The sequence below is a fragment of the Photinus pyralis genome, unplaced genomic scaffold (assembly GCF_008802855.1).
Source record: "Photinus pyralis isolate 1611_PpyrPB1 unplaced genomic scaffold, Ppyr1.3 Ppyr1.4_LG6, whole genome shotgun sequence".
NCBI classification, from domain to species: domain Eukaryota; kingdom Metazoa; phylum Arthropoda; class Insecta; order Coleoptera; family Lampyridae; genus Photinus; species Photinus pyralis.
The window spans coordinates 284,253-305,995 of NW_022170663.1; the positions used below are offsets into that span (position 1 = coordinate 284,253).

Sequence of the window (21,743 nt, forward strand, 5' to 3'; positions counted from 1 at the left end):
GCCACTTACAAAGAATATGTTGAGCCGTCTACTTGCCTGTATAGCATCCTCCACAGGAGAGTGTCACGCTCAAGCCAATGTGTTGCATGATGTGCTCGTTTAATTTACAGTGGTCTAAGAGTAAACGCAGGTTGATAACCCGCTACAAAATCGCGCCAATCCGCAAATTGGTCCTATGATGATCTGGTTCCAGTATGTAAATGGGAGAGTCGGATCTAGGTCACAAAACGGTTGCTTTGAGGCAATTCTGGTTAGTTTGTCAGCTTTTTCAGTACCTTTCACTCCATCATGCCCTTTGACAAACACGAGTTCAAGGGGCCTACTGGATGATACTTGCCCTAGTACATGGTGACATTAAACACCACCATTCAGGTGATTTTTCAGTTGCCAAGTGCTTGAAAGGCAGCTCGTCTATCACTGAATATCCTTATTTTGTTGTTGTCATTATTTTCACCGAGAATTTTACAAGCACTGAAGATTATTCCTACCAATTCCGTTTGAAATACGGTTGAGAATTTGCCTAGTGGTTGGGTGATTTGGAAGTTCAGTTCTTTTAAGGAGAGGCCCGTACCTGTGCCTTCCGTTGCTTTGAAAATTGATATATCAAGTTGGGATGCTGCGAAGCGTCGGCAAGCCAGCTGATTAATTCTTATTTGTCAGATAGACAACAACGCGTTGTTGTCAACAACAAAACCTCTAATGTGGAACGTATTTTTGCGTGGCGTTCCTCAAGGGTGTATTCTGGGTTCCCTACTTTATAGTACCTATCTATTCCAGCAGCATTTGTAATGGATTACGTTATTGCAAAGTCCACCCATATGCTGACGATACTCAGATTTATTGCTCTTTTACAAAAAATCAAACTAATACAGCCGTAAATCAAATTAATGCAGACTTGAATACCTTATCTGAAACTGCATCGGCACATAATCTGAGTATTAATCCATCCAAATCAGTGTAATGTTATTTGGTCGCCAGCTAGCAAAGACTCGTTCAAAATACCACATTAAAATTTGTATGAATGGTACACTTCTTCCTCTTGTGAATGAAGCCAAGAATCTAGGGCTGTTACTAGACTCCGATTTAAGCTTTAAAGGGCATATTAATTCCTATATACGTAAAGCGTATTCCACGTTGAGGAAGTTGTATTCTAGCAGGAACTTGTTATCCATACAGACAAAAACTTATGTGACAGACTCTAATACTGATGGCCGTTTGCACCGACAAATTTAAGCGACGCTTAGCTTAAGCGTATAGCTTAAAATCCATGGCAACCATTGTCTCAATAATCGTTGCCATGGATTTTAAGCTACGCTTAAGCTAAGCTCCGCTGGCTCAACATGAACCTTCGAAGAGGCCTGCATGTTGCAGTGCTGGACCATAAAGTCATCACTACCCAAATACCGCCATATTTAGCTGAACGGTTACGTTATCGAAGCAGTCTTCATAATTTATTGAAACCTTAGACACAGAGGCCTATTAACACTTCCTGACCATCAAACGTCAATAGATCATTTTCATATAATGTAGCTAAGGCTTATAATTCCATTCCAACTATTTCTTTGTTCGCAGTTGTAAGGCTGCCCTCGGGGCACCTAGGAAAAGTGCATTGGCGGTTGCAAGTCTGGTTCTAGGTCACCAGACAATTACTCCTTCACAAATCATACGCTTAAATAAATACGTCAATGCAACGTACAGCCACAGAGAAGTGTTTGGAGATGGACCCCAGAGTCTGCCAATCGCTCGGAGACTTCCAGAAGAGTCTATATAAGCTTTTTCCGTTATAAGCTATATATGCTTTGGCACCCCTACATAATGGCGCCGTGCTTATCGCTTCGAAGGTTGTCTTGTCGAAGGTATGAATGCTACTGTGTAGACCGTATCCAGCCCATTGATATCTCAATCCACCCAATTTGTTCCCCTATTCTCGTACCTTATTACTTCTGAGATATTTTCCATATAAGTGCCATACCATTTTGAGACTAGCTAGATAGATAATGCGCTTATACGAGATTTGAGAGTGATGCGGTTTGCACTTCTCCTAGAGCCGAATTCAGAGTCCTTCCTAATTTCAAACTCACACTCAACTAGTTAGTCACTCATTTCTAATTTCTAACTCAAGTTAGTGCGAATCCTGCTCATTCTCACTTTTGGTATTCAGAGAACATCTGTAATGAGCTACTAATTTGAGTGGGGTTTTAGTATGGAATCTGTCAAAAATATTGTTAGGGGAACGATTGGTAGTGAAAATTTTACCAAGTAACTAAGAAACCGCTCTGGAAACGCTAACTTCAGCATAAACAGATATTTAATTTAAACTTATTTCTGACGTTTTCGCAAATCTCATAGTCTTTGTTAGTCTTTCTTGTTCCTAAAGTTGTTATTATTCTTATTAGTTTCTGTTATTGGGGTTTATTAATTTTGTTCTTATCGTCATAACTATGAACGCCAATAAAAAACCATTTATGACCGGAGATGAGAAGATTTTTAGCTTTGGAAATGCTTATGTTTTGTATGGGTTTGAAGTTACTGGTTAGTCGAGCAGAAAAGAAGACAATTGGTGTCGCATCAAGTGATGATTGTCCCGTACTTGACTGCAATCGGTAGATTCAGGAAAAGTCGCGGATACTGTCGATACGGTACTTACTTAACAGTGCGCAAGGGTGTTGTTAATTCGAATCTAAATTTATCGCACATCGCCCGTGATGGTATTACACGCATGCTACGACACGAGCAAGCTCGCAAGCGAGTGGAGCAAGTGATGCCGTATGAATAACGGTTATTTGTGTTTTACATATGGCATTGTACGGTTATTATTTCCAATACCTCCGATGGTTGCAAGGATTGCGAAATCAGTGAATTTCTTAAAAGAAATTGTGACCCGGTATATTAACATCGTCGAATGTAAGAAGACCGATGCTGTGTCCGTGTCACAACGAAAAAAAGTGTGTCCGTGTCCTTCATTACTTACTAAGATAATGTCTATAACAACACACTTAAAAACTACTTTGCAATAAAATATTCTAACAAACACAGGAAACACATTTGACATAACCAGGTTATTTTAAATTAGTGACACTTAAGGGTAGTCCAAAGCTGACTTACATCGCACTCATCTCTTACTCACTAGTTAGTAAGAGTTTAGTCACTCATTCAGTCTAATTTGTTTCCGAATACCAATGTCAGAGGTTAGGTTGAAATTAGTAGGATCTAAGTGTGAGTTTGAAATTAGGAAGGACTCTGAATTTGGCTCCTAGTTACTTTTCAACGATGCCAATTTTGACGCATGACTTGCGCGAACGTGGCAACAAGGCAAAAGTCCAAAAATGCAATAAAAATGACCTTCGTATTTATGCACTTTCTCATCTGTACATTACATAGGTACCTACGTCGACTGTCTGTAGTGGTAATAATAATTGATATGTTCCATTTAACGATGTTTTATAGAAAATTGCATGCCACAGTCCTGAAAAATAAATTTGCAATAAATAATACCCTCGGTTTCATTTTGAGAGGTGGCAATCAAGTTAGCAACGCATCGTCTGTAACAAATGGGTGAGTATGTACTTTGCATTTTCACCTGCGACATTGTCTAGCTGTCGAGCCTTTTCCTTTATACGTTTAATACTTATATAAGGAGTAATCCATATTTTAATGTTAATTATTGTGCGCGAGAAAATGAATATTTTTTTCTCATGATCTATCGAAATAAAATATTATCATGATTGTTTCACTTCCGATTTTACCTGATGTGGATAGCACCTTTCTTATTTTAAATAGAACGCCCTGTATTTCATTTAATTTTCGATTGAGTTTTCTTCCAACGTCTGTTTCTTTAGACTCCGTTGACTGGAATTTCAAAGTCTTCCAAAACCAACAATAATAACTTGTTTTATAATGGAAACGAGATATATTAGCAAAAAAAAACCGATTTTTCAGACCTTCAGCACTTCGATAGCGTCTTCAAAATAAACGCGCCCTGGTGGAAAGGCATCGCGAATTTCTACCTATAGTGTAGCAATTAGCAAGTAACATATCTGAACTGAGACGTAACTTATTTCCTGTACAGCGAGTAGCTCTGATAAATACGGTTTAATCAACTAATTTATTTTATGATAGTAAAATTAACCAAAAAAAAAGAGTTGTAGGTACTCGCCAAATTGAGACTATCCTCTTTTTGGAAAATATTATAGATATACTTGAATTATGTCAAATTAAACCTAATAAAGCTTAAATAAAAAAAAAACACTAAGAAATCACAATAAAACGTAGATACACGTTTCGACAACCAAGCTGTCATCATTAACTGAAAACTAAAAGTGTAAGTATAAATCTAGTTTGAATTTTAAATGACTTTTTGTTTGCCCAATATATACTTGGTGATGACAATCTTTCAATTTATTTTGTGTATTCCCGATTTATCCGTCATATCTACGGGTTTATAAAATTAACAGGACACACGGGAAACAAATTGATGGTACGCCGCAGACAGGTAGGTATAAGATCCCAGCGTTTACATGCGTTTTAAAATTTCTATCGCAATTCAAAAGAATGCATAGTAACTGATTCAAAACAATATCGTCTTATTTCCACTGAAAATTAGTTTAAAATCTCTGCATGGGGAGTTATTTAAATGTTTTTTTACAATTTAAAATAATTATAGCCAATCAGTACCAAACATTGCAATAAAATAATATATTTATATTATTGTAAATAAATAATTGTTTTCACTATGCAGTGTTGTAAAGGATAGGGATTAATAGAGTAATAGTAGAGTTTTCTGCTATCCACTTGCCGTCTCCCCTCTTTTCTATCCATTTTCTTTTCATAATCGTCTATCCTCTCCCCTCTTTCATATCGTCTACCACCGTCATTTGTCTTACTTCTTCGTCTTTTCTCTATACCCTCCACACCTCCTCCGATCAGCAAACTACTCCCTCTTCTTAGCCCATGCCTAAGCCAAATTCTTGTCCGAAAAAGTGTTTTATACAAAGATCGTTCTTTTTCTATTCTTTCTAGGACATGTTCGTCCCTAATCCTGTCAGACCACCTTATTCCTAGCATTCTTCGTCACATACACATTCCATAGCTTCAATCATTTCTTTTAAATGGTCCACGTTTCACATTCGTACAGCATAACACTCTATACAAAACACTTCGCTATTATTTTCCTTATATTCATGTGCAAGTGCCACAGTATTTTCTACTTTTCCTGACAAATGCTTCTTTTGCCATTCCAATGCGCGTCTTTATTGAACTCTTTCGTCGTGCAATGGTGTTTCGTGATTGACGTCTGGATTCTCTGTTCCCCAACTTCTACAGTTTTGTTTATTAACCCCACCAAAAGGTATATAATTAGCTTCGCCCTTCATCAAAAATCCGCCCCAAAAATCATCGATCATTCTTGCGATCGAATTCCATATTCAAGACGACCGACGTGGCTTATCCATTTGCAACAATCTTTGGGTAGGTTGCATTTTGTATGGAAAAAGATGGAGATCTTCCTTCATACTTCTTCGTAAGGTGGTAGTTCAGTTCCTGAGAACGACGGCGATACGGCAAACTTGGATTTTCGGCAACAGTCTCTTTAACCGCTTCAACAAATTTCATTGGAGCGTCGCGGATGCTGTCGAATGGAACGTTGGCGAGTAGCTTAGACCCGTATTCAATGAAATTTTTGGCCAAATTACGAATTGTCTTGCCGGAAGGCGCCGTGTCTCCCATATTTCTTACGATACGATTTCTCTTTCCTAGTCCATACATGCCAACCACATTCTTATCTCTTCCATTTCCCACGACTGATGCATTCCAGTCGTCCATTACGATTTTACAACAACCACCTCTTCCACCCTCGATTAAATTTTTTATCCTTGCGTAGACCTCTTCTACTCCCTCATACTCAAGTATGTGTTGACATGTAGACGTGAATCGCTAACAATATTCTATCGTACAGCGTTAAGCTTTAGAACCTTCACAACCATTAATTACTTTGGTTACGCACACCTAGAAAGTTCTTTGCTGACAATTAATAAGTCCCAGTCCGTTTTTCTATTTTTTTACCACTGATACAAAAGAACTTTGCATCGTCACAATTTTCCTGTCCCGGTCCCTTCCATCTTGTTTCACTTACTCGAATCAAATCCAGTCTGTTTTTAATCATTTCTTGTTGTAGATTTTCAAGCTTTTCTGACGTTCCAAGTTCCCATCCTCAATTTACCTTTTTCCTTCTTTTCATTGTTTTTCTTGAATGCACTCTTCGGATACTGTCCATGTGACACTCAGAGCAGCTCAAAGGAAGCACAAACATATAATCTTATAATATTTGATATGTTTAAATGACCTAATTAACGTCCTTGGCTATCTCGTTTTCGATTTTAGATCTATAGCACGATACATTTTGCACCATAATTTGCAGAATAATTTCAACAAATGCAAGCAATGCAACTGCGCATTGGTTCTCCGAAAGTGAACGTAACGATTTTGTTTCTGTATATCCCTATTTGGCTGAAGACCTCACGAAAAGTCCACTGTGCGACGACACAATAGTCATGGATCGAATACGTCAGCTGCTTACACATAACTTAACGCACGGAAAGAAACTTGTTGGTCTATCTACTTTACTTCTCTATAAATCAATAGAACACGAGCACAACCTCACCGAACACAACGTTCGTTTGGCTAATATCATGAGTTGGTGCTTACAGATGGTGAGCAGATCAATCTGAAGCTCACATATTAATTTAACGTTTGTTATAGTTGCACACCTCCTTTGTCCTTACGGATGATATGATAGATTCGTCGAAAACTCGTCGTGGGATGCCCTGTTGGTATTTATTAGAGGACGTAGGCAGTACAGCAATAAACGATGCAACCTGGCTTGCAAGTGCAATTTGTACAATTCTGAAAAAGTACTTCCACAACCATAATCATTATGTTCAAATACTTGAATCATTTAAAAAGTTACAAAAAGAGACCATACTTGGGCAGATAATCGATGAAATTTATACAGGAAACAGGGTAGTTAATTTACTGAATAACAGGACATACACCACAATCATGAAATACAAGACCGCCACCCCGTGCCAAGCTCCCATAACATTTGCTCTGCATCTAACTGGAAGAAATGATGAACTACTATACAATAAAGGTAGTAAAATTCTCGGAGAAATGGGACATTACATTCAAGTGCAGGTATGTTCATGTTGTTTATTAGGTACGTTTTTGGAAATGTTGACGCAAGAGCGTTTGCATACAGATCGTGCGGACTAAACGCAGACATTGAATTTAGTAGTAATAGTCATTGTTCAAATGCAGTTGAGTAGGGAAATAAAATGTCGCACCATAATGATTTTATACAGTGATATTCATGTAGAAGTAGACATAGGAAATTCAAATAGTAAAAAGTTTTCTGAAGGACGCCTAATTTTATGCAACGAAAATAACTTCTTCAAACAAATAAAGATCTGGCTGTCATATTAATTATTAATTTGTATATTGTTGCTTTGGCTTCACAGAAAATAAATCTCTTAAGCTCCTTTGACGTTTACCGGCACTATACCAATTGGAAGTATCAACTTATTCTTTAGTTGAATACATCGCACACGAACGTAAATTAGAATACGGAAGTCAAAGCGATAATATTCAAATTAATTAATATGACAGACAGATCTTCATTTGTTGTAGGTAGTTATTTTGGTTAGTTGGCGTCCTTCAGAAGACTTTTGATCATTTAAAAGTAGACGTAGGAAATTCCTATAGGAAATCCCTGTCTACTTCTACATGAATATCACTGTATACAGGGTCATTCTTGACGAGCGTCAGTTAGAAAGATATGGAAAACCTTTGAAAATGAAACTAAGCTGATAAGTCCTTTAAGGGTTTTGGCACATGATGAATTGAACTAAAATATTTTCAAGATGGCGCCACTTCCGGAAATACCGGAAGTAGCCATCAACTTTGTTATTTTAAATAGGGACCCCCTATTTTTTTCTACATTTTCGGATTCTACGTCAAATTTGGAGTACAACGATACCCCATAGTTGACCCTTTGCTCCAAGGGTTTCGCCGATATTCAAGTTTTTATGTCAAAAATTGAATTTGCAGGGGTAATTTTAAAAATTTATTATTCGAAAACGGTGAGAGATATTGCAACACAGTTTTCACTGATTTATTAAAGAAAGATCGAATTTTCTTATGGTTTGCGTAACACTCTAAGAAAGTGAGACTACGCCACTTTTTCAAAGCTCTCAACTTTTAAACATTTAAATATCCATAACTCCATTTTTTCAAATGGCACCCCCATTTTGTTCTTCACCCTTGTTTTTTTTCCTAGACCTTTAATTTGATACAAAATGTCAAAAGCTGCTTCAAACGGTTTCCGAGATATTCCATGTTTTAGTTACTTCTTGTAGCAAATTAATAAAAAATTAATTCGCTTGATGTAATTCTTTTGTTTTTATTATGATAATGTTTAAACGTCAAATTTGCAGGAATAACGGTATGTTACAAACAAAAATACAAAAAAGGAAGCCTGCGGTAGACTCTAAAGGACAAGAAATAACAGCTGTACTGCCGTATTTTGCTGCAAATCCAACTGCATCGCTTAATGATATCCAAAGAGAAATTGACATATCAGACACGAGTGCACAAAGAATTCTCTGTACTGGCGTATCTTACAGTTATTTCTTGTTCTTCAGGGTCTACCACAGGCTTCCTTTTTTTGTATTTTTGTTTGAAACGTACCGTTATTCCTGAAATTTTGTATTAATTTGCGAATTATAGCCTCTGTGGGTTGCGCCTTGTCAGGGTATCTTTCGGAAAAAAGACGGCAAGTCCTGGCCGCTATTCGATTATATTCACCGTGTATTAATATTAAATTTAAAAAATCTTCATTAGTGTAACCCAAACGAGCCATTATTGACGAGAAGTATAAGTTCAAGCAGCAAAAATTTGACGTTTAAACATTATCATAATAAAAACAAAAGAATAACATCAAGCGACTTAATTTTTTTATCAATTTGCCACAAGAAGTAACTAAAACATGGAATATCTCGGAAACCGTTTGAAGGAGCTTTTGACATTTTGTATCAAATTAAAGGTCTGAGAAAAAGGAAAACAAGGGCGAAGAACAAAATGGGGGGTGTCATTTGAAAAAATGGAGTTATGGATATTTAAAAGTTTAAAAGTTGAGAGCTTTGAAAAAGTGACGTAGTCTCACTTTCTTAGGCTGGTACGCATACCATGAAAATTTGATCTTTCTTTAATAAATCAGTGAAAACTGTGTTGCAATATCTCTCACCGTTTTCGAATAATAAATTTTTAAAATTACCCCTGCAAATTCAATTTTTGACATTAAAACTTGAATATCGACGAAGCCCTTGGAGCAAAGGGTCAACTATGCGTGTCGTTGTACTCCAAATTTGACGTAGAATCCGAAAATGTAGAAAAAATACCGGAAGTGGCGCCATCTTGAAAATATTTTAGTTCAATTCATCATGTACCAAAACCCTTAAAGAACTTATCAGTTTATCTTCATTTTCTAAGGTTTTCCATATCTTTCTAACTGACCCTCGTCAAGAATGACCCTGTATACCTACATGACGTATTACTGGAAGATTGCAGAAAAAAGTTTGAACGAAATATCTCAAAAACTCCAGGAGATATAAAAAAAACTTATACCTAAATATAGTAGAATGAGACAATTTCATTATTCTCTTTCTACTTCAAATTGCTATATTTCGGAAAAGGTTACGCAGTTTTACATACTCCGTTTAGAGAAATGAATTCACTTCAGAGGAGCCTTGCAATCCAGACTTTCTGCTACGTTCTATCTTTATGAAATAGGATCTTCTGCTGTTGATTCTTTAAACGCTAAATAGAGCAATGAACTTTACAATACAGAACACAGGGTTTTTTATCTACTTATTTTTATTACAGATTAGTGCGCCTTCTCACCAAGTTAACGACACCCGCTACACCACAGTTTGAGAAATCCTGGTTTTTTTTATCTTGGATTTCTAGAAATAAGCGGTTGTCTGCCTTGCAAATGCACTTGCGCCTCCTTCCTCCACTGTTTTCACACCCCTAGCTACTACACATTACAAAACCAATTAATAGTTTAAGTTTCAGAGATTTTTAGAGGTAAAGATTAGACGTAAAGCGAGTCCTATTGGTTTTTAAAGAAAGTAGACGTCATTTTGAAAGGGGCCTTAATGAATTCACAAGATGGGGACTTAGGGATAGTTAAACGCGATTTTTTGGGCTACGGAAGCGTTAACCGTACTGCTGAAAATATAGTTTTTCCATGAAGATTTTAAGGAAGAAAATCTGATTAGATAAAAGATTAATTTTTATAAAAACTTTTGCCGTGTATATTTGATATTAAATTAAGGATAGTTGAAACGATCGTGGTCACGAAATTGATCTATCCAACTCGCAAAAAGTAATTTAGTTTTCGGAAAATTGCCCTAAACCGTAATATTGCTAACAATACAATCGAATGCACATGACTTTTAATTCTTATACTCTTGCAGTTACTTATCTTTGTTATTTTTATTCGTGTTAATAGTATCTCTTATTTCTAGAACGACTATTTTGATTGTTTTGAAGATCCAACCATAACGGGCAAGAAGGGGTCAGATATTGAAGGGGGCAAATGTACTTGGCTAATTGTAGATGCCATGGAACGGTCATCCTCATCACAAAGACATATTTTAGAAGAACATTATGGTAAAAAAAATCCTGAAAGTGTCAAAGCCGTTCGTAATCTGTATGAAACTCTTCAACTGCGTAAGCAATATAAAGTGTACGAAGATGAATTTAAAACACGTATACGTACATATATTGAAGAAGTGCCAATTAACGCAACGCGTGAAGTATTCTACAAGATATTGAATAGTATTGGCAAAAAGACTTCATAAGTTCCATCACATATTCAATTGAAGTTGTTTTTTTCATCAACGTAATAAAACCATTCATTGCTTTCACATAGTGTACGTGTATGTGTTTGAAAAACCATATAGGATCGATGTAGACAGGTAAACATATGTACTATTATATAGTATACAGTCCCTAAAGGTATGGAATATTGGATCTGCAGATTTAACCAGTAAACTAATATTTCAAATAAAAGTGCTTGCCCATAGCTAAATTTTCATAATCATTTGGAATAAATAACTTTTTTTTAATGATACACCTTGTGTTCTTCTATATAACCAAGCTCCTTTAAAATGATATGATGGTTTTTCTGTTAAATGTGCCCTTTTACACTGATATTACACCAACTTTTGACCGAGTGTCGTTAACAATCAACTATCTCCAAAACCGTTAACTTCTGATTTTTTCATAAGCACTTCGCACCCGATTTTGTCATATACTCCTTCTATTTTAACTTCTGATACTTTGCACATACTTTGATCTATACGTAGCCATGGGTCCTGGATATCTATGTAAATTTTCAGTCGTGCACCTCAACACTTTTTTTAGTTGCTGTGATCCTTCCAACGAGATTTAAGTATATGTGTATTTGTTTCAGGTTTTAATTTTCAGATTATAAGGGGAAATGAAGAAAAGTTCGCAAGGTAAGAATCATTAAAAATTTATTCTTTTCTTACTGAGCTGCCTACCGGTGGTATTAATAATACCACACATATTTATAGTGAAATAGGTAGGTTTTTGAAGATTTGTACTTAGCAGTTACTCCGAAGGCCAAATAGATGTAAAATATTTTTTTAATGGCCACACTTCCGGAAATACCGTAAGTAGATAGTAACTTCGGCAACCTCTATTTTTTTATTGCATTTTTGGATTCTACGTAAAATTTCAGGTCTTTTGATACCCACATGTCGTATCTACCATTTATGGTTTTTAAGTTATTTTGACTTCGCATTTCATTGAATAGATAGGTACCATTTTTTTCGGATTTTCTTGAATCTTTGAATATGGAATCTTATTGATGGTGGAGTCAAAACTGGCTAATAGAATACTGATCTGTCACACAAAAATGTGCGGAAGTCCCTTCGATCCCATACGAGGACTTTGATAATTTTTTTTTAAATGTCAAGCTAGTTTAATACCCTAGGCTAGGCCTATTGAATTTTGTTGAGATTAGATAAGATATTGTGGTAGATAGTGAAACGAATCGTCGTCCCATAAAAATTTACGACTACACGTGTCTAAAAATTAGGTGAAAGAACAGTGGAAACACAAGGCAAATGAGCCATCACTGGGTAATTTCGAATAACAATTATGTAAAACGAAATGTATTTAAACCTTAAAGCAGAGCACATCTTCAAACTTATAATCTATGTTCATTACAGCCATCCCAATTGCAAACTATGCAAACACTAAATCCAGAGAAGGTGCTACAGTCTTCATATGGTGAACATGCTCTTACCATACCCATTGTACCTTAAATGGAAAGCAATAGTTTTCTTCAAATCAATAAAAGTGATTAGGTACTTACCATTTATACCGCCGGTAATTGTCACACAACGAATGGTTCCTACTCCACATGATTTCATTTCAATTCCTCTCCCTCCCGCGTGACATTCGTCTCCTGGTATTTTACTGATACAGCTATGGCACTCATTCACGGGCTCTAAAATAAGAGTTACATACAAGATCCTATCAATTTAGACTGATTCATACATCCATCTTTGAATAAATGAATATGTGTTCACTAGTACAGCTACTTTTACCTTGTTCTCCTATCTCTTGAGAGTAAGCAGCAACGCAGACGGTAGCCACTACAAACAAAACCTTGAAATACATTGCGATACGGAAAAGCGCAATTCGATTGTTTATTATAGAACCGACATCAATTTTATATGTTTTCAGGAGTTGCATAGATTAGATATAATTGAAAGGAGCTCTTACATGGCTAAGATATCGTTAAAAAAAATAAGTTGTGAAATCACTGTTGTAATCAAAGCACTCAGGTGAAAAATAAGCCTATATTTCCCAATATTTGTGTTATCCTGGTTCCTTCTGCATGAGTGAAAACTGCACTGTGGACCAAATTTGTAGAAATAATACGTGATGCCAAAGAAATTCACGAAATTATTGCTACACAATTATACAATGCAGGCTCTAAAGAGACTAAAAAGTGTTGTTGGTCAAGGACATATTAGGCATGTTTTCGGCAAAGAAAACAGCGAATGTTTCCTTTTTTACAACGAAATTGTTTTTCCAGCTTCTAGCAGATATATACAAATGGTCGACCAATAGCTACATCCTCGACCTAAGTTGTTTGCGGTATTTTTTAATTGGAAATGGTAAAGTATCAACGATTAGCACTTGTAACTAATATATTATGTTCATGGGGTGGCAATGTTAGGAGAATATCAATTACATGTTCCAATATGACCGTCGTGTTTGATTTTGTAGTTAACTGGAAAATATCCTGTATCAATTACTTATAAACAATATACAATTACTTATCTTTTGATAGTCTTGTGTATGGAAACAATTGCTGGATGTCAGTACTTCAAATGGATAAAATATGTGCTTGCTTATCTCTTTTATCGTGATTGCTTTTAATTATTTGTCGATAAACATGAGTGAGATGTTTTCCGCATTGTTAATACATATAGGTAAACCCGACAGAATAGAGAATAAACCAAGGTCATTTATAGTAGAAATTAGCCAGTGTTGGTGAAATTTATTGGACCAAGGCGTAATTGGTAATTTATAATGCTTGGCATAACATGTGACGTAAATATCATTAGCCTTTTCGAAAATCTTCCCCAGAGCTGGTAGGAGGGATATGGGTCTGCAGCTATGGGGTTCTGCGAGAGCCTTCTTCGATATAGTTGGGAAGTGTCCTACCACTATTGCAAGGTTAAACACTCTCCTGATATAGTTGGGTTTTGGGCGAGAAATGTTCTACAGCGTTCGGTAGGTTATGCCGTCAGTTCCTGGTTACGAGGTGTTTGTTAAAGAATGGCGAATGTAAGATTATTTTCCGCCGGAGCAGCGAGGAGTGTCTGGAGTTCTTCTTCGACTTGTCAATTGTGTTTCTCGGAAGTGGTGAAGTTCTCGCGAAGAGTTCTCCCTTCTCCCTTGAGTCGTAGCAGTTGCCATTGGGCCCTCTCAGAAAATAAGCCGGCGGTTTTATGGAGACGATTTGGCAAACGTTTTCGCATCGGGTCATGGTTCCCTCAACGTGCTCGTTTCAGGACACGTTGTTATAGTCCTGGATGGCGATTTTGAGGGCGGCTTGCTTGGCGTTGACCTGTCTGCCGAATCCTGATGTCCGGATCTCGGCTGAGTTGCCATCTCCGAACAAGTCTCCTTTTCTCTCTGATTTCTTTCTTGAGATACTGAGCGAGCTGGTCGCCTTCGTGGCCGGGACTGACTTGGTTACCGCGGCTAAGGTCTGTTGTAGCTTGGTCGACAGTAGATGTACCCTTTCCTCTAGGTCGGCCGGGATGCGGATGTCCGGATTTCCGAATGAGATATTTCGCTGGAGATTTTCATTAAATTTTTTCCTATTCGTGATCTTCCTGATACTCGGGGGTACTGTGACGCACGGATTTGTGTGGAGAGTCATTATGATGTAACGTCGAGGATGTCTGGTTAGAGCCTCAGGTCCCACCGGTGGGTGGTCGGGAGCCATGACATCGTATCCGATCCTTCAATGATCGTCCGGAGGTATTGATCGTCGCGGAGCCCCACCTGGGCTGTTTCGCGTTTAAGTCTCCTGCAAGGACGGTGTGGTCTACAAGTACCACAATGTCGTTGAGGTCTTGCGGGACGAGGTTGTTGCGTGGACTGCGGTAGGTCACTACGAGGTTGCTGGTAAAATCGCCCAATTTGGTTTTGATGCCGGTGCCTTCACGGGGTTTGCAAGGTAACTTAATGAAGTTTCGTATCTCATCGACATCGATGACTGGATTATCTTCTGGGTAGCTTATTGCTGTCGCGGCGTGGCGGCGACAGTGGAAGATGTAGAAGCGGCGATATTTAAGTACGAATATGACGTATGGATGGTCGTGGTGGTTTCCATACCGGTGTACATTCATCTTCCGTCTTTTCGTCTCTTTCGGTGGTGGCGGTGCCGGTCGGTTAGGGGATGGTACCTTAAATGCCTGCAATGGTGGCGGCGTATGTGCTGGTGAGGGGGGAGACCGCTCATTATTTTGTTTATTTTATTTATCGCTTTTATTTTTAAGTGTGCGGGATTTCACCCAAGGCTGATCTACCAACCCAACCCACTATACATTTACAAACATCCATGCCCGAACCTGGAATCGGGAACCCTAAGTATCGGAATTGAGCTTTCACTCGAGTACGCCACACGGCCTTGCAATTCATACACAAAAACAAAACGTATTGGTGATTCGTTTATGTTCTGTCTATGTTTCTACCATATTATCTCTTTCAATAACTCATGTTGTTTCCTTCAAATGCTCACTGTCTTTTTTCAGTCAAGTATGACGTGGCGACGTTGTCTCCTATAGCGAGAATAATATAATTCATCGACCAACTCGTTTGTAAGGATTTCGCTCTGTGAGGATGTTTCTGTCATCTTCTGTACTTAGATATACTTACATAATTCTGAAACAATATGTGGATACATCAATAAGTATTTCACAGTCTTAAAGAATGGCCATATATCTGCATGCAGTCAAAAAAAGATTCAAATCCAAATAGGATATTAATAGACAGGATAGATAAAGTGATCACTTTAACCGTAAGGGTAGATAAAGTGAAACAAATGATTGTGCATTCTAATGACATCTGTCATTCTTATTTCAAAAACACGATATAAACTGACGTCCAGAACATATAACTGATATAACAAACATAGAAACGATCATGACGGAAAAACTTAAGCTTACTATTTTTGACGTCCCTAAATTAAATTCAGAATTGTCAGAAGCTTTACAATGATTTATATGGCTTCTGCTATAAAATTAACTAAAATAATAATTGTCAATTTTTTTATTTTCACTTATGTCATGCTAAAAGTTTTATTATTCGCACTGCATGTATATCTACTTAATTTTGTCCTATTCTGTAAAAATAAAGTTTTGTATTATACACGGCGATAAAGGGAAACTAACCATCTCGTGAAAGTTAATTCACTCAATGGTGAAAATATCCATTTATCGTCTTGTATAATAAATAACTATTGTTTCTTAAAATATCCTCGTACAGATAGTAGGCTTGAGTCAGTTTATTAGCCATAAACGCCCGCATTTAGAGCGTGTGGGATTTTACCAAGATAGGAAACTGGCGAGCTTCATCGGTGTCGTCTAGACGAAGTCTAGATAATGAACAATCGGGTCTGCGATTAGCTTAGAAAGGACGCTGTCCTAAGATTTGCATTGGATTCGTTTCGTTCTCGAACAGTAGCTAATAAATTCCACATTTTAAGTTATTTCCTTATTCCCATAGTTTGTAGTATTTTTTGAAATAAAAATGTATAATTTATAAACATTACTTTCTTAAACATGGTTTAAAAATCTAGTTATTTAAAAATAAATAGTTCTTAAATAAACAATTGTTACAAATGAACGAACACATTTTAGGGAGTATTAACGTTATACTCCATAATCAGTTAGCTTCTTACAGAAGAGTTTAGTAAGTTTTTCAAATAAGATATCTGACAGGATCGCTTCATGTGTACGTCGTCTAAATAAATTTAAACTGTAATTTTCTAATTGGTAATAAGCGTCAGGGATCTTCAACTCTTCGTACATTTTCCGAACTTTTACTACACTATCCTTATCCTTTTTTCCATAATTTTCTTCCAGTACCTTTCTTTGTGACGCATTAGCTCGTTTTAACGCTGTAACCATTAACCACGTACACTTCGCTTCCTCTATGTCCGTTCCTAATTTACCAGTGATCGAAGAATCATCAAAACAGTCCAAGAAATCGTTCTACAAAAGAAAAGGTAAATATTTAAACAAAAGGGAACGATCGCACATACTTGGACTTGAAAGAAGAAACCCAGTTCATTCAAAACGGCCAAATCGGATTTAATAACGTTTAAATCAACTTTGTCTGCTAAATGCATAGCTAACATAACTGGCAGCAGGACTGTGTAATAGCTAGTTTTATACTTCGCAATTGCGTTGTATCTACTCGAAGAAAAGAAGTTTAGATCACATATTCCATTTTTTTGTGTAGGGCGTTCGGTGTCCAACGTTTGACCTAACACACTCATAACAGATGCCAAGTGAAATACTTCCATTGCCTGAACGTAGCACTTGTGATGTGAAAAAAACTTTTTTAATACTTGAAAGATGAAATTCTGTAACGTGAATCCATCGAGTATGGCATTCATTCCAATACCTTCAAGTAGGTACCAACAAGGCGATCCTCTTCTTTGTAGTGAACCGTCCTGAATATCGTCGATGATCAAATAAAATCCATTTAGCTAAAAATTAACATAATCATTTTTAGTTGCGATTGGATACTTATACTTGAAATTATGAGGTTTAGATATTGGTATTCGTTATTGCCCGTATTATTAGTAGTTCACCAAAGTATGTAATTTTATGTGTTTTAGTGTATGAACGTATCCGTAAGAAATGGGGCCTGTTTTTTTTGAGAAATATTCAATTAGTTCCCCAATATATGAGTTGCGTGCATTCTATTTGACACTGCTTATTGAACGGTGTAACGAAATTTTCATGTACAGAAAAATTTAAATTAACAGGAATGCATACTAGTGGGCAGATAATGGCAAGTATCTTTCAGATGATACAAGCATGAAATGTGGTTTGAATGGTCCCTTAAAGATACTGTTTTATAAATAAATGCTCGCCACTTAAAAATGTAATATGGACGCCGTTTTCCAAGATGGCGGCATATATTAAACATTATTAGTGGTACTAAAGTCTCTTTCCAATGATGAGATTACCATGAAATTTGGTATGAACGTTTCTATAAGAGTATTGTTTTATATGAAAACGCTGGCCATTTAAAAAGCTTAAAAAGTTTTTACATATCACTAATAATAGTTGATACTTGCATGATCTGTGACGACATCCTGGAAAACAACTGCGAAAGATCGATCTGAATAAGGCATAAAGGTGCAAAGGAATTGTGTTAAAATCGCTTAGCTAAGATAACAAACACATTTTAATTATAACTAGGACAAAATAACGTCATAATAAGGATACGTTAATAGATATGTCTGGGCCAGACCATTCATTTTGTAGTTGGTAGAGAAAATTCCCCCCGGTTTGTGCAAATCAACCTATTTCGATGAGACCGTTTGTTACAATAGGTACAATGAAGGTTAGAATGTGTGTTCACGCACCCCCCTCCCATTTTATTCAAAACTTTTATTTGGCACCACTAAAGGTATGTATGGTATGGCGAACGGTTGCTTTTTCTTCATCTTTCAGCCGCAGCTTTACGGTAAAGCTGTGGTCCTGTTCCTGCGATAGGACTGCGTGTTAGGTTTGGATTTCTTCAATTTCCCAGAATCTTATCAGCGCGCCGTAATGGACATATGGGAATCCCAGATCTCCGTCTTTTTTTAAATTAACACATTTGCTGGAACTTTCTTCATCAATTTCGGCTCGTGTGTTCTGAGTAGGTTTCATAAGTCGATCAAATCTCATTTGCTGTCTACGGAAGTCTGGGTGGGTGTGACCCAGGCTGGGTAGGGAAGATATTTCTTGCAAATCTCACCCATTGGCTGGCTATGTGGGCGATTGGGGGTGCGTTTGTTCCAATCGCTGTCCCCTTTGTCTCTGTCTCAATTTGGGATGTTGTCTCGTTCGGACTCACCGGAGCTGTTGACAGGGCGAAGTGTGAGCGCTTGGCGTAGTAACCGTGTCCTCGCTCTTGTGGCAGGACCACGATCTGTGAGTGTGAGTTAAAAAATTATAGGAAAATTTGGATTGTATATTCCTAAAGGAAACCATCTATGGGAAAAAGCCGTTTGTATTGCATGTATTTTATATTTGATGAACTCACTGATATTGGGATTAGAAAAAATAGTTATCAATTAATTTTAATTAAAAAAAAACTCCACAAGAATGAGTTCAATTTGATGAATTATAAGGTACTCGTATATTTTAGATGAAATGTATTGCTGTAGCCTGTTATTATACTCAGGATTCAGTTAGCATACCTTCTCACAAACATCACTTATGATTAAATCCTCACTTATTGTAACGAATTCAAAATTGTTTTTATGAAACAGCGCCACGTGACCTCCTCATTTTCACGTGAGATCCATTCTAATTTAGGGTAACCTGAAGAATTATTAACCAGGTTTCGGTGATACCTACAATGTCAAAATGCTTTTTTTTAAATAATGTAATTTAATGAAGGCAATAATACAAAATCTACGCTTATCTCTGAAACAGTTCATTTGTGGGCCTATGTTTATTAAGACCTTTTTGCTTCTTTTCATGAGTACAATACGTAGATAAAATATCCTTTTTTTTAAACACCTTTTCGGCCAAAGAAATAAGAAAGAGAAGGTTTGAATAAATGTAAATGTCAATGTACAAAAACAATGATGCAATGCACTGTTTATCAACAATAACAAAAAGTTTACCCATAATAACACAAAGGGTACAATGCAACACTGAGATATCGGTGTCATCATTCGGTCAAGCCTTTATCAACACAGATACTGTCAATTCCTCATTCATAATTAAAACCTGTTTTCCTAAGGTCTAAAAGACTTCGGCTCGCTTATGAGACTTATGGACGGTTGCATCCACTTTTTGGGTTTGCCTAATCGATGAGTCTGCATGCACTAGCTCAATAAGTGCGTAAAAAACGGAATAATAATAATAATAATAATAATAATAATAACCGCCATGAAGAGACCTTTGTGCCTGCTTCTCAACCGCTTGTGGATGGGACCAGCGCAAAGGATACCTCCAAAAGACGTATGAAATGGGACGAAGGGATGAATCGCTTCATTTTCGGTACGTATCTGGAGATCACGAAGATGGAAACGGACAGGACAGCATACAGAGGTAAACTATATCACGCGTTCATTACACAATACCCACATTTAGCACACTTAACAGAACAACGCATTGCAGACCAACGTAGAGTTATCATTAAAAATACACTCCTTACATTAGACACACAGGAACAAATCAGGCACGAAATTGAAGCACTACTCAACACAAACAACACACTCATCGTACAAGATAATACACCCGTTCTAAACAACTCTGAAATACAGATATTTGCGACACCCCAGCAATCGATAGATACAAATAATCACATAAACCAAACACTCACATCCCTTCAAAAAGAATTTGACAATGCATTGTTAGAATTCTCAAACACTGACCCAACACAAAGAGCACGAATACCTAAACAAAGTCACACTACAAAATTACGCACACTCTCAAAAACACTAAATGATCACATTTTACCAAATTACATTAACGATAACACAAGCTTACATCAACTACACTTTGTTGTGTATTGCGGTGCGGTTGCAGTTTCTAGATGTAACGGTTCAAGAATAACAACAAACAAAGAACACCACACAACAAAAAAGCGCTCACCCCCGGCTTGGGAAAAACGCCTGATTAATCGCATCGATGACATCAGACGTGACTTGGGTCGAATTACACAATACATACAAGGAACTCGTTCTTCAAAATTAACACGACAAGTACAACACATAACTACAAAACTAAACAATCACACCATACGAGAACAAAATACAAACTATAACAAACATAGAGATACACTCACACAAAAACTATCAATATACACAAACCGTTTAAAACGCTATAGGGAAACTGCAGACAGAAAGCGCCATAACACACAATTTAAACATAACGAAAAACTATTTTACAGATCACTAACACAAAACAGCACTCATTCCACCATCTCTACACTCACTTCAGCAATACTGGTTTGACTTATGGACCAAAGACATTAAACACAATCCACACGCCCCGTGGATTACCACAGAAACCACACGCACTGAATACATTACTCCTATGAATAACACAAACATCACTACAACAGACATCATTCAAACTATTAATCACTTACATAACTGGAAAAGTCCAGGCATTGATAACATTCACAACTTTTGGTGGAAATATTTTACCTACACTCACTCTTACCTTGCGCAACAATTTACTGAACTTCTTAATTCACCAGATCGCACTCCTGCATTCTTTACACAAGGTATCACTTACATGCTCCCAAAAGACAACAATACACAAGACCCATCTAAATATAGACCAATTACATGCCTTCCTACAATATACAAAATCCTTACATCATGCATTACAAACAAAATATACCAACACTGTACTGATAACAACATTTTATACGAAGAACAAAAAGGGTGTACCAAGTGTTCCAGAGGCTGTAAAGAGCAACTCATTATAGACTCTGTAATACTTGAACAATCCAGACATAACAAACGAAACATACACACTGCATACATTGATTACAAAAAAGCATTCGATTCAGTACCACACTCTTGGTTACAACAAGTACTCTCAATATACAAAGTCAGCAACAATATTACACAATTCCTCAATTACATAATGTCATGTTGGAACACTACGTTAACACTTACACTAAACGACACAAAACTTATTACTGACCCAATACAAATTAAAAGAGGCATTTTTCAAGGCGATTCTTTAAGTCCGCTTTGGTTTTGTCTTGCTCTTAATCCACTTTCATATTTGTTAAACACTACTAACTTTGGGTACAATATTAAACACAACCACGAAATACATCACAACATTACACACCTGTTTTACATGGACGAT

At 36.9% G+C, this 21,743-nt stretch overlaps 3 protein-coding genes across 4 annotated transcripts; 1 reads left to right on the forward strand and 2 right to left on the reverse strand.

Annotated features, from left to right (window-relative positions):
• Positions 1 to 3,322: 3,322 nt before the first annotated feature.
• Positions 3,323 to 11,189, forward strand: LOC116175203 (farnesyl diphosphate synthase 2-like). 2 transcript variants are annotated; one of them, XM_031493337.1, is made up of 5 exons: positions 3,323 to 3,396; positions 3,448 to 3,555; positions 6,416 to 6,707; positions 6,757 to 7,191; positions 10,584 to 11,189. In XM_031493337.1, the coding sequence occupies exons 1-5, from the start codon at positions 3,338 to 3,340 to the stop codon at positions 10,917 to 10,919; spliced, it is 1,230 nt and encodes a 409-aa protein (XP_031349197.1). In that variant the 5' UTR covers positions 3,323 to 3,337; the 3' UTR covers positions 10,920 to 11,189. The 2 variants fall into 2 exon arrangements, with proteins under 2 accessions (XP_031349197.1, XP_031349199.1); XM_031493339.1 differs by lacking the exon at positions 10,584 to 11,189 and adding an exon at positions 8,490 to 8,627.
• A 1,055-nt stretch (positions 11,190 to 12,244) lies between these two features.
• LOC116174369 lies at positions 12,245 to 12,871 on the reverse strand. Its single transcript, XM_031492282.1, has 3 exons — positions 12,699 to 12,871; positions 12,464 to 12,598; positions 12,245 to 12,408 (listed from the first exon to the last, which is right to left on the reverse strand). The coding sequence occupies exons 1-3, from the start codon at positions 12,844 to 12,846 to the stop codon at positions 12,296 to 12,298; spliced, it is 396 nt and encodes a 131-aa protein (XP_031348142.1). The 5' UTR covers positions 12,847 to 12,871; the 3' UTR covers positions 12,245 to 12,295.
• A 3,039-nt stretch (positions 12,872 to 15,910) lies between these two features.
• On the reverse strand, positions 15,911 to 21,743 carry LOC116175085 (farnesyl pyrophosphate synthase-like). The gene is made up of 3 exons (XM_031493159.1): positions 21,726 to 21,743; positions 16,940 to 17,389; positions 15,911 to 16,889 (listed from the first exon to the last, which is right to left on the reverse strand). The coding sequence occupies exons 2-3, from the start codon at positions 17,294 to 17,296 to the stop codon at positions 16,548 to 16,550; spliced, it is 699 nt and encodes a 232-aa protein (XP_031349019.1). The 5' UTR covers positions 17,297 to 17,389; positions 21,726 to 21,743; the 3' UTR covers positions 15,911 to 16,547.